This window comes from Lipotes vexillifer, unplaced genomic scaffold (assembly GCF_000442215.2).
Source record: "Lipotes vexillifer unplaced genomic scaffold, Lipotes_vexillifer_v1.1 scaffold76, whole genome shotgun sequence".
NCBI lineage: Eukaryota > Metazoa > Chordata > Mammalia > Artiodactyla > Lipotidae > Lipotes > Lipotes vexillifer.
Genome location: NW_006773751.1, coordinates 1,459,033 through 1,474,349, shown reverse-complemented (window position 1 = coordinate 1,474,349; position 15,317 = coordinate 1,459,033). Strand labels below are relative to the sequence as shown.

At 36.8% G+C, this 15,317-nt stretch overlaps 1 protein-coding gene across 2 annotated transcripts in view; it reads left to right on the top strand.

The window, feature by feature from the left end:
* The window catches only part of XPR1 (xenotropic and polytropic retrovirus receptor 1), a 212,522-nt gene that overhangs the window by 128,692 nt on the left and 68,513 nt on the right, over positions 1-15,317 (top strand). For both annotated transcript variants that reach the window (XM_007448514.1, XM_007448513.1), the window contains exon 3: positions 3,799-3,900. In XM_007448514.1, coding sequence (XP_007448576.1) covers positions 3,799-3,900 — 102 coding nt within the window. The remainder of the gene's footprint in view (positions 1-3,798; positions 3,901-15,317) is intronic.

The window sequence follows — 15,317 nt, the reverse complement described above, 5'->3', positions numbered from 1 at the left end:
TTTAAAGAATTGGATGTGACAAGTTTCTTTTTTCTTCCAGTTAATAGTACCTTTTATTTATACAATAAAATTTATCCTTCATAAATACATTTCATTGTAATGGATATAATAAATACAACATAAGTGTAGATAGCAAAATGTGAGAATCCCTCTCATACTTACTCCTCTTTCAAAGGAGTTAACCACAATGAACAGTTTGGTATGCATCCTTCTAATCTTTCTACGAATGTACATATGAATATTAATTTATATTTTTTCATAAATGAGATCATGCTGTATATATTCTGTTATTTAAATATTTTCCTCAGCATTGTGTCTTGGGATTTTCATAAATAAATATTTCATAAATATTTAAAATGATATTTTAAATATCATATTCAAAATGGCTGCGTGGTGTTATATAATGTTATTGTAATTTATGTAACTGTTCCCCTTTTGTTGGATATCACTTTGTTTTCTTTATCACTATTAAAAGTAATGTGCAGAGATTCCTTTAGAATATACTTCCTACATGTGGGATTAAGCACATTGAAAATTTTGATAGTTACTGTATTCCTAAAAGGGTTTACAGATTTACATTCCACCAACAGGGAGTGATAGTGTTCATTCACTTTCGCCACTGCCAAAATAATACCACTATTTTAAAATTGCTTCCAATCCAATGGTTGAAAAATTATATTTCATTGTTTTAAAGTTGCATTTATCTGATATCTGGAATGTTGAACATCCTTTCACTTGTACACTGTGTGTTTTTCTATAAATTGCTCTAGTTTACCCATTTTTCTTATGGAGTATCTTTTTAATATTGATTTGTAAGAGTTTTGTAAAATATATTTTGCATGTGAATTCTTTATTTTAAATGTTGCAGATATGTTTTCCCTGTCTGTTGCTCATCTTTTAACTTTGCTTGCGGTATCTTTTGATATGGAGATTTTTCATTTTGTGAGAATGTCAGTCATTCTCTTTATTGTCTCTGTTTTGTGTACTGTGTAGGAAGGCCTTCTTCATGTAGAGTTATTTAATTTTTTGTAGTATTTTATGTTGCTTTAACTCCATTTGGAGTTTATTTAAGTGGGTAGCCAATTCACCCAACCTTACTTGCTATGTAGTCCATTCTTACTGATTTGATACCATTTTATCTCAATCTAAATTTCTGTGTTATGCCGATCTATTTCTGGACTCTCTGTTCTCTTCTTTTCGTTGTGTTTTCCTAATTTCTTTACCAATAGTGTACTTCTAATTACAGTAGATTACTGTGTCTTTTGAAATCTGAGATGACAAGAACATTTTCCTTCATTTAATTTATTTTACACAGCTATTCTTGCTACTTTTATCTATAGTTTTTTTCCTCTTCTCTCTCTGTTTGCTATTACTTCTTAGTGTTGCTGTAATCTTACTCTACCCTCTTCTGATTTGTGGCTATTAAGTTATATGTGAACTAGAAAACTAGATAACAGACTGCTGCTATTTTAGATAAAATAGTCTCTAGATCGAGGAAATGAAGAATTCATATGACATTGATTCGTGGGTAGAATGTTCATGCTTTAATACATAAAATTTATTGCATGCATTTTAGTTTCTCAGAGGCTTAGATTTTTTGTTGTTTCTAGGTTCTTAGTAATATTTTGAGTAGTTGATGTTGCTGAATATGCAACCTATATAAAAACATTCATATATGTTAAAATTATTTTTTTAATTGAAGTATATAGTTAATTTACAATACTGTGTTACTTTCGGGTGTACAGCAAAGTAATTTAGTTATATATGCGTATATTCTTTTTCAGATTCTTTTCCATTATAGGTTATTACAAGATATTGAATATAGTTCCCTGTGCTATACAGTAAATCTTTGTTGTTTATCTATTTTATATATAGTAGTGTGTATCTGTTAAGCCCATACTTCTAATTTATTCCTCCCCTGCAAAATTATTTTTTAAACAGAAACTACATTTAAATCACTTTGAGGGACTGCTTTCTTTATTTCCATCATTTTATGGTAGTGAAAGTTGTCTGTTAATAGGGAAACAAAGTAACTATGACCAAGCCCACTTTTTGCTTTGGGGTTTTCTTCTCTAACAATACAATAGAGAATAAAATTAAAATTTAAAAAAAAGAGTAGGTAGAGTAAGATTTACTCTTATTCTATATCAACTATAACTAGATGTATTATAAGAGCAGCATCTGGAGAATTCCCTGGCTGTCCAGTTGTTAGGACTCCGTGCTTTCTCTGCGGCGGCCCGAGTTCAATCCCTGGTCTGGGAACGAAGATCCTGCAAGCCACACAGCGTGGTCCCCCAGCCCCACCCTGCCACCAAAAAACAAGAGCAGCATGTTACCATGGAGCACCTTTAACTCAAGGTCAGCTTTAAAAAAAGCTTTGACCTGCTTTATGGTTTGGAAAAATAATTCTCACTGGCCTTGGGCAATTATAGCCTTTATTGTACCTAAATTGCTAAGCTTACATGAGGTACTTAAAGTAGCTGTCCCTTCTTTACTGCACAATTAGTAGAATCCTGCATTAGCTGTTCAGTTCTAAAGCATAAGAAATAGAGAAGTAGTAGTGCTATTTTTTTTTACATTTGTATATTCAAATTAAATGAATAGATTCAACATGCTTTTTTAAACTTCATTTTAAGCTTTTGTTTTCTTTAAAATATCTCTGGTACTATGAGTTTGTGTGTATGTGTGTTACATATTACTTAGGGAAATACTGTTTCTCTTATTACTGGATAGGTGAATTATTTAAGGGTTTTCAGGATTGCACTAAGATTTGGAGCATCTGAGGGTCGTAAAAGAACCTGTGCTTTTTCTAGACATTTCAAGCTTAGAGTGCCCCAGAGATCCAGAAATAGGGTAGTTCTAAATTATGATTAGCATCTGGAGTCTAGTCAGAGCTCACTTGGGCAAGAAACGTACCTTTTTTAGGCTTGGGGTTCCTGAAGCTATATGTATCTATACTACGAGATTCAGAAAATCAATATGCTATATGACAGCTCACAAAGTGGATCCTGCCTGCAAAGACATATATTGATTGGCCCACACAGTGTTTTTAAAATACCTAGATTTATGGCTTCTGACTAAAAAATTGGAAGATCTGACAACCTGAGCAGCAACTAGCCAGATGGACTTGTGCTCTCCACTTCACCAGAATCCATACCACTACTTATCCTGAATGTGTCAGTTGCCGTTTGTCACCATACTTGTACAATTACCCACTTACTTAACTCATTTATGTTCCTACCCAGCAACTGAAGGTTTGGAATATCTAATTTATAACTATCAGTCTACATCTCTTTCTCTGTGTCTGGTGCAGCTAAGGTAAAAATGAGTAGATAGCAATTTAATATAGTTAGAACAATCAACTCATTTTTTCCAGAAACACATTACATATTCACGTCTTCATTATCTGTTGCATTTTGTGAATGCAGTACTTAATCCTGAGATACTTAATTTACTCTCTGCTGAATCCTACTCACTTCACCTCCCAGCACCTAGTCTGCCTTGATCAACCTCTGCAGTAGTGTCTTCTGAAGTCTTATGAACACGTATTTTGTCCACCACTATAAGTTTATTATAGTAGAGATTTAGAAAACTTCAGTCAATTAAAAAATAATTGTGTTCCTGTGAAGAGGCCTTTGATTAGCCTTTTCTTAATATAGTTCACAGTTCATTTTTTTCAAAGAAATACATATATTGTCATATGAAGACTAAGAAAGTAGTAATTAAAATTTTTATTTCCCTAGTTTTCCTAGTTGGCCTTTGGACACTAAATTTTAATATTGTTTTCCTTGCTTTCAGTTACAGATGAGGACACAGTAAAGAGGTATTTTGCCAAGTTTGAAGAAAAATTTTTCCAAACCTGTGAAAAAGAACTTGCCAAAATCAACACATTTTATTCAGGTAAGTAGTTGTTTGGTACAATATACAAGAGACAATTTCTGCTGCTAAGGAAGTAGGAACTCTACCATGTCGTTGTTGAAACTTCTGATCATTTTAAAATTGGGACTTTTCTTACTATATTGCAATTAAAGGATATTTTCTTTAGCTGAGGTAGGAATGCATCTGGTACTTCACTGTTTGAGCCTTATATGGTCACTGCCTAGTTCTCTTGCAGTTGCAAGGATTTCAGGACCTCATTATGACTCAATACCTTGAGCTTCACTGTGGCCCAGTCCAAAGCATTAAAGAGTCAGAAACTTGGTTTTGTCATTTCTCTCAGAGCTGAATGACACAGTTGCAGCTTATTAATTATGTCACTTTTATGCCTTTCCGTTGTGTGGAACACTCATATCTGTCTCTCTAGGGTATGGTGTCCAGAGTAGCATCTACAAGATGCTCTTGAGAAGAAAAGAAAATATTAGAAGAAAATATTAGAACTTCTATTTATTTATGTCTGACCCTTTAAATTGTTGTTTTTTATATATGTTTACACCCCTACTCCTTTAACATCTGTTTTTTCATTTCATAGAACTCAAATTTTTTGACTACCTCATTCTGTTCCATTTGACCAGGCCCCTCCCAGAATTACTTTCATTTCCATCAGTCCTTGAGCTTTTAATCCCTTTACCCTCATTGCCTTGTGTTGATTGCCTCTGTCTGGCAAAACTCCAACCGTGGACCAATTCAGCCTTTTACCTTCTTCATGCCTACCCCCAGGCTGCTTAGGACAGCTGGGGAAAAAAAAATCACAGCAGAACAAATTTGAACCACTGTAAATTCATTGTTGCATTCTTAACTATGTTCTCAAAGCTGCCTGTGGATCCTGATCAGTGCCCTTTTTCATATTCCAAAGTGCTTTTCTAAACTCTATGCCATTCTTTTGAATTCTCTGACCCAAGCATCTTCCCCATCATGTTCATTATACCTCCTACTTTACAAATAAATATAAAGGACTTCAATTCCTGTTGGTGTGTAATACTTATGCAGATCTGTGCCACTCCCCTCCCACAAAATACCTATAGATATTCTTACCCTTATTTATTTTCCTCCAGTATTTGTAGAAAAGATACACCTCTTCAGTCTATGGCAAATTCTATAACTACTGACTGAATTTCAGCTCCTGGAGACCTTGTTCCAGAAATTATTTCCTCTAAGAAAATAACTTTCCTCTAACTTCCCTTTTCAATGGATTAGTTTCCTTAGCAAGTCACTCCCTTTAAACAGAAAATAAATAAATAAATAAGGAAGCAAGGACTTCCCTGGTGGTGCAGTGGTTAAGAATCCACTAGCCAGTGCAGGGGGACGTGGGTTCGAGCCCTGGTCCAGGGAGATCCCACATGGCGCGGAGCAACTAAGCCCGTGCGCTGCAACTACTGAGCCTGCACTCTAGAGCCTGCAAGCCACAACTACTGAGCCCGTATGCCACAACTACCGAAGTCTGCGCACCTAGAGCCTGTGCTCCGCAACAAGAGAAGTCCCCGCAGTGAAGAGTAACCCCCGCTCGCCACAACTAGAGAAAGCCCGCGTGCAGCACCAAAGACCCAACATGGCCAAAAATAAATAAATAAATAAATTAAAAAAAAAAATGGATCACCTCATCTTGAAAAAAAGGGAAGCAAATATCTTAACTCTGTGTTCTCCTTCTCATCTTTCATTTATGGCTGGATTTCTTCCTAGGCAGAGGAAGTAGTTTATGCAAAGGCACAGAGCTGTGAAAGGGCATAGCATATATGCACGTCCTTTTCACTATGTTACAAGCACCTAGAAGGCAGAGACAAAACAGAAATATTATTTGAAACCATGCAAATGCATAGATTTTCAGCAAGGGAAAAATGTACAGAAGGAATTAACAGTGTTCAAGGACAAAAATAATTTCTACAATTAGGAGGTAAGAGGATAAAGAGGAACCAGCAATGTAGACAGAGGAGAGGGCAGCCGTATAATGTAGAATGAGGAAGAGGAGACTAAAAGAGGAAGGCATTTGCAGTGGAAAGAGTATTTCGACTGAGAAAAGTCTATTGGGTATGATCTAAGGCTGTAAATGAGAAATGTTAAGGTCAAGTTTATTAGCATTTTTCTTTTACTATGATTGTTCTGGGAAAGATCTCTGAACCCAACTCTAATTGGATAAATTAGATTACAAAAAGTAGATAAAGCTTTTTGATTTACAAAGAAAAATAAATATCTGCTCTTAACAATAGATACATACTTTATATATTTTGAGTTAACAGTAAAAAATACCTACAAATTATGACCTCATTACACAGACAGATGTGTGTGTTTTATGTGTTTGCATGCATCTGTATATGTGTATGTGCAATATATTTGATTAAAAATATTTTCTCATGAAACAATACTTATTCTTACTACTTATAATATATTCTGTATTCTCTAATTGTTTCTATTTGATTTTTTAAATGCTGATTTATGATACACTAAATTGCTTTCATGATCTCCTATTGGGTTACAACCCTCAGTTTGCAAAATGGTATTTTAGACTTGGTTACTTTTCAAAGATAATTTTAGGCTTTCTACTATTAAAAATTTGGGGGCTATGATATAATGACTTCCTTTCTCTGTGCTTATTGGCAGAGCCATTAGGGCATGTCTCTTGATGTCATCAAGGAGTAGGTACAAATTGGTAGTCTTCAGACTGACTTTTTGCCAGGTCAGGAAATGATGGGTAATATGAAGACATGATTGACAGAAGTAGAATTGGTGCTTGTCCTAGATTGTGTCATTTTTCTCCTTATTTAGCCACCTTCTCCATGGCAGATTGTCTTGTATACTACAATCCTCAGATACTAGGGCACATGAAGAACTATAAATAATATAGGGGTGAGTTCATCTTATAAACCCTGCCTCCACCCAGTTACATCTCACAAATTATTTAATGGTCAGTTAAAAATGGTTATTTTTTAGGTGAGATATAGTATTGACTGAAACCTTGAAGTAGCCCCTGCCAAAATGCTATAAAAGCTAAACCAAAAAAACAGAATGAATACTACTAAAATATGGATGTATTTATTTTCATAAAAGTCTATTACCTATCAATTACATTTTGGATTTTTGAACCTTATTATTTTTTTGAAGACGTTTACCATGTAACCTTCCTTGGCCTCTACGCACTTACTTGTAAAATGAGCAAATTGATTCCCAACCCTCTGGGATTTCACGTGTAAGGAGTCAGAAGCCAGAAGTCAGAAGTTAGGTATTTCATAAAACCTAATGTAAGTTATTTTATTGTTCTTTTTTTATTACATATTTTTTGGCTAATAAGATGTGGGTATTTATTTAGATTTATAGATAAAATCTTCAAACATTTGAAGACCATGGGAAGAGAGGGAAATTTTTTAAAGGAGGTATCCTTTTCGTGATAACATTGCTCATCACTGACCTAGAGTTCTCCCAGGTGTCTTCTCGCACTGAAAATGGTATCAGTCAATACAAACTGAAGGTTGTAGTGCTAGAAACTTTTTTTTATGATGACCAGTAATGTCCTTTTCCATTGGGAGTACAAATTACTTCATGTCACATCTTTCTCTTTTCTCGAACCAGTTTGCTTTCTCCCTCCATTCAAAGTACTTGGCTTCTAAGCAGTATTTCTATGCACCTACTTTTTTTTTTTTTTTTGCGGTACGCGGGCCTCTTGTTGTGGCCTTTCCCATTGCGGAGCACAGGCTCTGATGTGCAGGCTCAGCTGCCATGGCTCACGGGCCCAGCCGCTCCGCAGCATGTGGGATCTTCCTGGACTGGGGCACGAACCCGTGTCCCCTGCATCGGCAGGTGGACTCTCAACCACTGCGCCACCAGGGAAGCCCCAATGCACCTACATTTAAAAAAAAATCTTAGACTACATGTTGCTTTTAATATTCCACAATTAAAACAGGCAAGCCCTTTTTATTGGTTGGAATATTTTAAATATCTAAATGCTTTTTCCTTTGTTTCTAAAGGAAGCAATTTCAGGGTTTTTATCTGGCTTGTCCTAATTTTTGACTTCAGTTTTTATGTTAGGAACTCACAACACTTATGTGCTTTTCCTTTCTTTACCAAAAAGGAGGGAGGAAAGGAAGGAAATCACAGTAGTGTTATTCATAAGTAGGAAAATAATGGTAATAGAAACAGATTTATTTCTTGGCTGTAAAATATTTTCAGTCTCAATGTAAATAAATGTAAGACCAATTGGATAATAGTTACTCAAAACTATTCCTATTATACAGTTATTCCTATAATCCTATTATACAGTATCTTGCTATATTCTTTACTCTTTACTCTTATTGAATTTGAGGCACTGTATAACCACTGAGTATGTGTAATGAAACATAAGAAACTCTCACTGAATTACTAAATGTTCATTTCACAAGTGATTATATGTATCTAGTACCCACAACTGTGACTTAATGGCTAGTTTTGTTCTTTGCTTATTCATGTTAAAATGTGGATTAAATATATTTAGTTAAGTAGGGTGACCATAGGTTTGTAATATTGTTTAAAATTCTGTTGTCTTAGCGTTTCTTCCTACATCATTACAACAAAATCAGTTACTTTTTTTTTAAATATTTATTTATTTATTTGGCTACATCGGGTCTTAGTTGCGGCATGTGGGATCTTCATTGTGTCATATGGGATCCTCTGCTGCAGTGCCTGGGCTCCTCTCTAGTTGTGGCGTGCGGGCTCCAGAGTGTGCGGGCTCAGTAGTTGTGGCGTGCGGGCTCTCTAGTTGTGGCATGCAGGCGGCATGTAGGATCTTCGTTCCCCAACCAGGGATCGAACCCACGTCCCCTGCGTTGGAAGGTGTATTCCCAGCCACTGGACCACCAGGGAAGTCCCCAGAATAAGTTACTTAAAAGCTATTAAAGGATGGGAGGTTAGGGGAAGTTGGGGACGTGAATTAAAGCAGCTAGAGTGGCTTTCTTTCTTTCTAACACATCTGATGAAAATTAAAATTACAATTACTTATGTTCTATGCACAACAAATGTTGCTTTCTTCATTTTCTTTAAAAAAGTGATTGGGGCTTCCCTGGTGGCGCAGTGGTTGAGAGTCTGCCTGCCGATGCAGGGGACGTGGGTTCGTGCCCCGGTCCGGGAGGATCCCGCATGCTGCGAAGCGGCTGGGCCCATGAGCCATGGCCGCTGAGCCTGCGCGTCCAGAGCCTGTGCTCTGCAATGGGAGAGGCCACAGCGGTGAGAGGCCCGCGTACCGCAAAAAACAAAGAAACAACAAACAAAAAAAACAAGCCATGGGAAACCAACCTTTTCTTTGTCTTTTCTTCTTTCTTTCCTCCTCCTTCCCTCCTAGCTTTTCTTTTCGTTTCTTTCTTTCTAAGACTGAAAACATGGGTAATGCCCATAGTCATGGGGTAACAGGTTTTTAGGATGGCATCTTCACAAAAAAGCAGACTGTCATCTAAATTAGCGTTCTTTTAACAATAGTAGGTTGCAACCCAATAAATGACTCACAGGGTCAATAAGTGACCCACAGGGGTCAGCACATTTTTTAAAAATATGAATAGAATATAGTAGAATGGAAAATATCAGAGTACATCTAATATATTTCTTTACTAATTATATATATTTTTTTAATTTATGATATTTGTTATTGTAGCGTTGTACAACGTACTGTGGAAGCAAACATGAAGAAGCATAAATGGAAATGTTTAAATTTGCCAGATCCTCTTGGAGGAAGGTGTTCGGGAATGGCTGTGTGGGGAGTAGGGAGAGCTGGAGTATGGTGTTCTAGGGCAAGGGAAAAACCTATCCAGATGTGTAATGCATTAAAGTCCATGACATATTTGGGGGTGAGGAGGGTAACAAATAGTCAGCTGAGGCTGGAGTTGTAAGAAAATAAGGAGTGTTACTGATTAGAGAGAAAAGTGGAATGGAAGAATAGGATGCTATTTTCACACATGGAGGTTTTAGACTTGAGTATTTGAGGTTGTCAGAATTTCAGGTAGTAAGAACTCCAGAAAAAGCCGTGCAAAAATTGGATGTAATACAACTAGATTAACTATCCTGAGTCACCTATAATGGGTCAACATTCTTATAAACTTACTTTGTATTTCAGGTAACAGTGAAATCCATAAATTGAATCAGCAAGATGATAACATTGAAAGACAAACAATAAAAGTATTCTAAGACATTAACTTTATCAAGAAATATTCTTCAGTTGCATAACATAATAGCTTTGCTATTTTGAAGATACCTTGTATTTCTAAAATAACTTTTCTAAAAGTAAAAATACATATACAAATCTAGTTAAAACTAAAAAAGATATTGATAATCTTTTTTTAGCTCTTTGAGGGGCACATAGGTACTTTGAAAGTCTTGAATGGTTATTGGAAATTTTTATCAAATATTTTATTATCAGTGTAGGAGAGCTTATGGCATTAAACAAATATTATTAAGATAATAATCTGTTCATATTTAGAGTGACTTGATTCACTGGCATGAATAGAAATTGGAATTTATTGCCAAAATAGGCTGTTTTCATCAGTATTTATAAAATTGCTTAGGAATATTCATTTTTATAACTGTATTTGTAGATTTTCATTCATAGACCAAAATATGTTTTATATACACATTTAATACCTCTTTTTAGGTTCTGTGCTGTTCCATGTATTTGAGCTTTTTGGAGATCTAACTTTAGAAAACTGAGTTATCATTGCAAAATAGACTTGGACACTTGTTGTCAAAAGCAGTGTTTCTCATCCTTTTTAAACCTATGCCCCTTTGATAAGTTAAAAAATCTCACACCATAACTGTAGTAATATTGAATTTTTTTTTCAAGTAACATATGCTTTGTCATCGGCACTCCCACATAGAGATTCTCTTTCATTATGCTCTTCTAGACAGTCGTGCCTTAAGGAAGAGAATCACTAGTTTAAAGAAAGTAGCAAAATACCCTTGAAAGTTTTATTTTTCCTTATTTCTACATAGGAACTTGGATTACTAGAGAGAACTTTTTTCCTACATATCCATTCATTCATTCATTCAACAAACATGGATTGAACCTGCTATTGATTGCAAAGATGAAGATGATAGTCCACACAAAAAAAGTGTATGTGAATGTTAATAGCCGCATAATTTATATAGTAAAAAGACTAAAAACAATCCAAATGTTCATGAACTGATGAATATTTAAACAAAATGTGGTGTATCCATACAGTAAAATACAGTTCATCAATGAAAGGAACAAACTACTGATATGAAAAGTAGTTTCATACAAAATGAATGAACCTCAAAATCATGCTAAGTTAAAGAAGCCAGACAGACACATAAGACTACATATTGTATGATTCCTTTATATAAGGTGTCCAGAAAAGGCAAATCTGTAGACACAGAAAGCAAATCAATGGTTACCTGGGGGTGGGAGTGAGGATCAACAGCCAGCAGCCATGACAGAAGTGTACGAGGTAATGGAAATGTTCTAAAATTGGATTGTGTTGATGATTGTACAACTCTACAAATTTACTAAAAAATCAGCAAACTTTATACTTACAGTGGGTGAATTTTATGGTATGTAAAACATACCTGAAAAAAAGATATTAGGGGCTTCCCTGGTGGTACAGTGGTTGAGAGTCTGCCTGCTAATGCAGGGGACACGGGTTCAAGCCCTGGTCTGGGAGGATCCCACATGCCGTGGAGCAACTAGGCCCGTGAGACACAACTACTGAGCCTGCACATCTGGAGCTTGTGCTCCGCAACAAGAGAGCCCGCGATAGTGAGAGGCCTGCGCACCACGATGAAGAGTGGCCCCCGCTTGCCACAACTGGAGAAAGCCCTCGCATAGAGGCGAAGACCCAACACAGCAAAAATAAATAAATTAATTGATGGACTCCTACCCCCAACATCTAAAAAAAAAAAGGATTAAAAAAAGATATTAAAAAAATTGTTCATCATAAAAGATGAGGATTATAGAACCATTGCACTCAGAGAGCTCACAGTTAGTAAATAAAGCAAAAATATAAACAAAGAATTATATGCAGTGTTCTATGTATGCATATATGTAGTCCCATGAGAGCCTTAAGGAGGGAGCTTCAAATTGTGACTGAGAGTTGTTAAACAAGAAGAATTTTACATAGAAAATGATATTTATGATTAGCCATGTAAAATGAGTAAGGAGTTTGCCAGCTGGAGAGGCTGTTTGTTGACTTATTGCTGGCATACAGGTTCTTTTTCTATCCATTTTTTGGGGCTTCTTACATTTTTAATATCCTTGTCCTGAAAGATGTAAATAATTACAAAATTTATGTATTGACAACTCTGGCTAAGGAAGCTAAACAAATAGCAAACTCATATATTAATGTTTTAACAACAAAAGTTGATCATTCATGCTACTTAGGATATTCTGGCTTTTTGATCTTACTAAATTACCTGAGGCTTTTAATTAGCATAGTAATTTATAGTGGACTTTGGATAAACCTTCACATTCTTTCATTATATATGTGTTTGTATTTGTGTATAATATTTTTGCAAATAGTTATTAAGTGGTTGGGACATAAATACTTAAGTTGTTTGAACCTAACTACTTAATAGAAGTGTTTGGTATATTTTTCGGCCTAGGAGCATCATGAAAAAATTGCTGAGATGTAAAGTGCACTGTGAACCAAGAAGTTCTATACTGTTTTTGATCATGAGGGTAATAAGATGAGCACACATGCAATAGAAATGCTTAACTTGTATTTTAAAAAAAACCCTAGATTCATTTTCCCTTTGACTTAAATGTGAAATTTGAATATAGGTGAATAGTTCCATTTCTTCCAATTATGGAAGACTACAAAACACATAAAAGCTCTATAGCAGTGGTCCCCAACCTTTTTTGTCACCAGGGACCAGTTTCACAGAAGACAGTTTTTCCACGGACCGGGGGGGGGCAGGGGATGGTTTTGGGATGATTCAAGCATATTACATTTATTGTGCACTTTATTTCATTATATATTACAACGTAATAATAATAGAAATAATTATACAACTCACCATAATGCAGAATCAGTGGGAGCCCTGAGCTTGTTTTCACTTGCCACTCACTGATAGGGTTTTGATATGAGTCTGCAAACAGTTGATTTTTTATGGTCTCTGTGCAGTCAAACCTCTCTGCTAATGATAATCTGTATTTGCAGCCGCTCCCCAGCACTAAGCATCACTGCCTCAGCTCCACCTCAGATCATCAGGCATTAGATTCTCATAAGGAGCGCGCAACCTAGATCCCTCGCGTGTGTAGTTCACAGTAGGGTTCGCGCTCCTATGAGAATCTAATGCCGCCACTGATGTGACAGGAGGCGCAGCTCAGGCAGTAATGTGAGCGATGGGGAGCGGCTGTAAATACAGATGAAGCTTCGCTGGCTTGCTCACTGCTCACCTCCTGCTGTGTGGCCCAGTTCCCTGGGGGTTGGGGGCCCCTGCTGTATAGGATATGCAAATTATCAGGTACAAAATAAAACATATACTTAATATGGCTACAGACATAAAAGAAAGTATCAAAACCATGAGCAAAGAATAAGAAACTATCAAAATTGACTTTTAAAAATAACCAATTAGAAATTTTTAAATGACAATATAATTACTTAAATTAATATCTTAATCAATTAAACTGTAAATTAGTTAGACCTTAAAAGAGAAATTATAAACTGGTAGTGTTGAAGTAGTTACTCAGAATGCAGCACAGAGATAGAGAGGAAAATACAAGGTATGTAAAAGACAGAACAAGAAGGTCAAGAAGTGATAGTTGATACCTATGATTTGCTTTTTCCACTACCCACTCCATATTTCCTTTGCCCTCAGCCAGTACCTTAGTTGGTGAGGGTTCTTTACTGGGTGGGATAACCGAAAATTTAATTCCTGAAGGGGCTGAATCCTTAGTAATTCTGTCTTTTTTTGATTGCTTTAGTTTTCCATTAACTTCTGTTATTGGTCATGGAAGTACTAGGTTGTGTTCCAGGGAGTCTCCTGGGTGGCAGACACAATCCTCCTGGCTACTGTTGTGTTATCTATTCCCCTTGGTAATCAGAATCACTTTAACCAATAAACACCGTCTTTGCCTATTGCTGGTTCAATGGTATGATGAGTCCAAAAAAGGCCAGGTGGCAGTCTCATCTTCCAATTCAACAGAACCATTGTTGTATTCCTATGAAAGAAGCATTTTCTCTTGAGGACTAACCAACAGGCAGAGCTCAAGTTGCAGGTTGAGTGGATTATTAGATATAATAGTGAAAGGAGCCACTCCTATTTCCACCCCTTCATTCCTAGACTGAATTTTGGCTGTGGTTAGGATAGAACCAAATAATGGTCCCAATACTGCATTCTGAAAGACAGAACCCCAGCCTTTGAGAGTTTTGTCTCCCAACTCATTTCAGTAAGCCTTTATGTTAGGCCAGCTATTTCTGGGTATGTGATAAAACCATTTTATTCCATAGATATGCTCATTGCTTTACCACCTTGAAAATGGATAAGGCATTCCAGTTGATAGTGGTGCTAGCAGAAGCATTATAAGCGGGGAAGGCACATCCATATAAAGAAAGCATTTGTTACAAAGAGGACAAATCTCTGCCCCCTGCATCCAGTGCATGCAACCTGCCGCTAGGTGGTTGGTCAGTTCCAATGAGGAATGGTGTCATTTCTGGAGCTCATTGCTAGCCTCTGCTGCCAGGTAAGTAGCTGCATTATTCGATGCATAGTTTCATACCGGGTGCTAGAGGCTGTGTTAATTTGCACCAGTGATAATACCACATCTAGAATAGCAGCTGCCTTCAGGGTGACCATTATTGATTAAGTTTAACAATAATCCACACTCATTCTTAAAGATTCGTCCAACTTCTGCACAGACTAACCAGATGAATTAAATGGAGATGTGATAGATAACATCATCCCTGGTGGTGGCACTAACCTCTGAAGTTCCCCTAGGGATATGTTTGTGCTTTTGGCTTACTATCTTGATAGGGAGAAATTCCCAAACTTCCACTAGCCCTTCCTCTCCTGGGTCAGAGTCAAATGTGGAGATTCCGGGCTTCCCTGGTGGCGCAGTGCTTGAGAGTCCGCCTGCCGATGCAGGAGACGCGGGTTCGTGCCCCGTTTCGGGAAGATCCCACATGCCGCAGAGCGGCTGGGCCCGTGAGCCATGGCCACTGAGCCTGCGCGTCTGGAGCCTGTGCTCCGCAAATGGGAGAGGCCACAACAGTGAGAGGCCCGCATAACGCAAGAAAAAAAAAAAAAATGTGGAGATTCCACCAGTAGCCCAGTATTTCTATTCCAGTTATACATTCCAGAACTGGAAATATAATCATAGTGTGAGCCTGTGAACCAACGGGTCCACTGAGTTAAACCTGGGCTAATATTCCATCTATCACTTAAACAACTGTAAATCTCCATTTTGACTGCTGAAC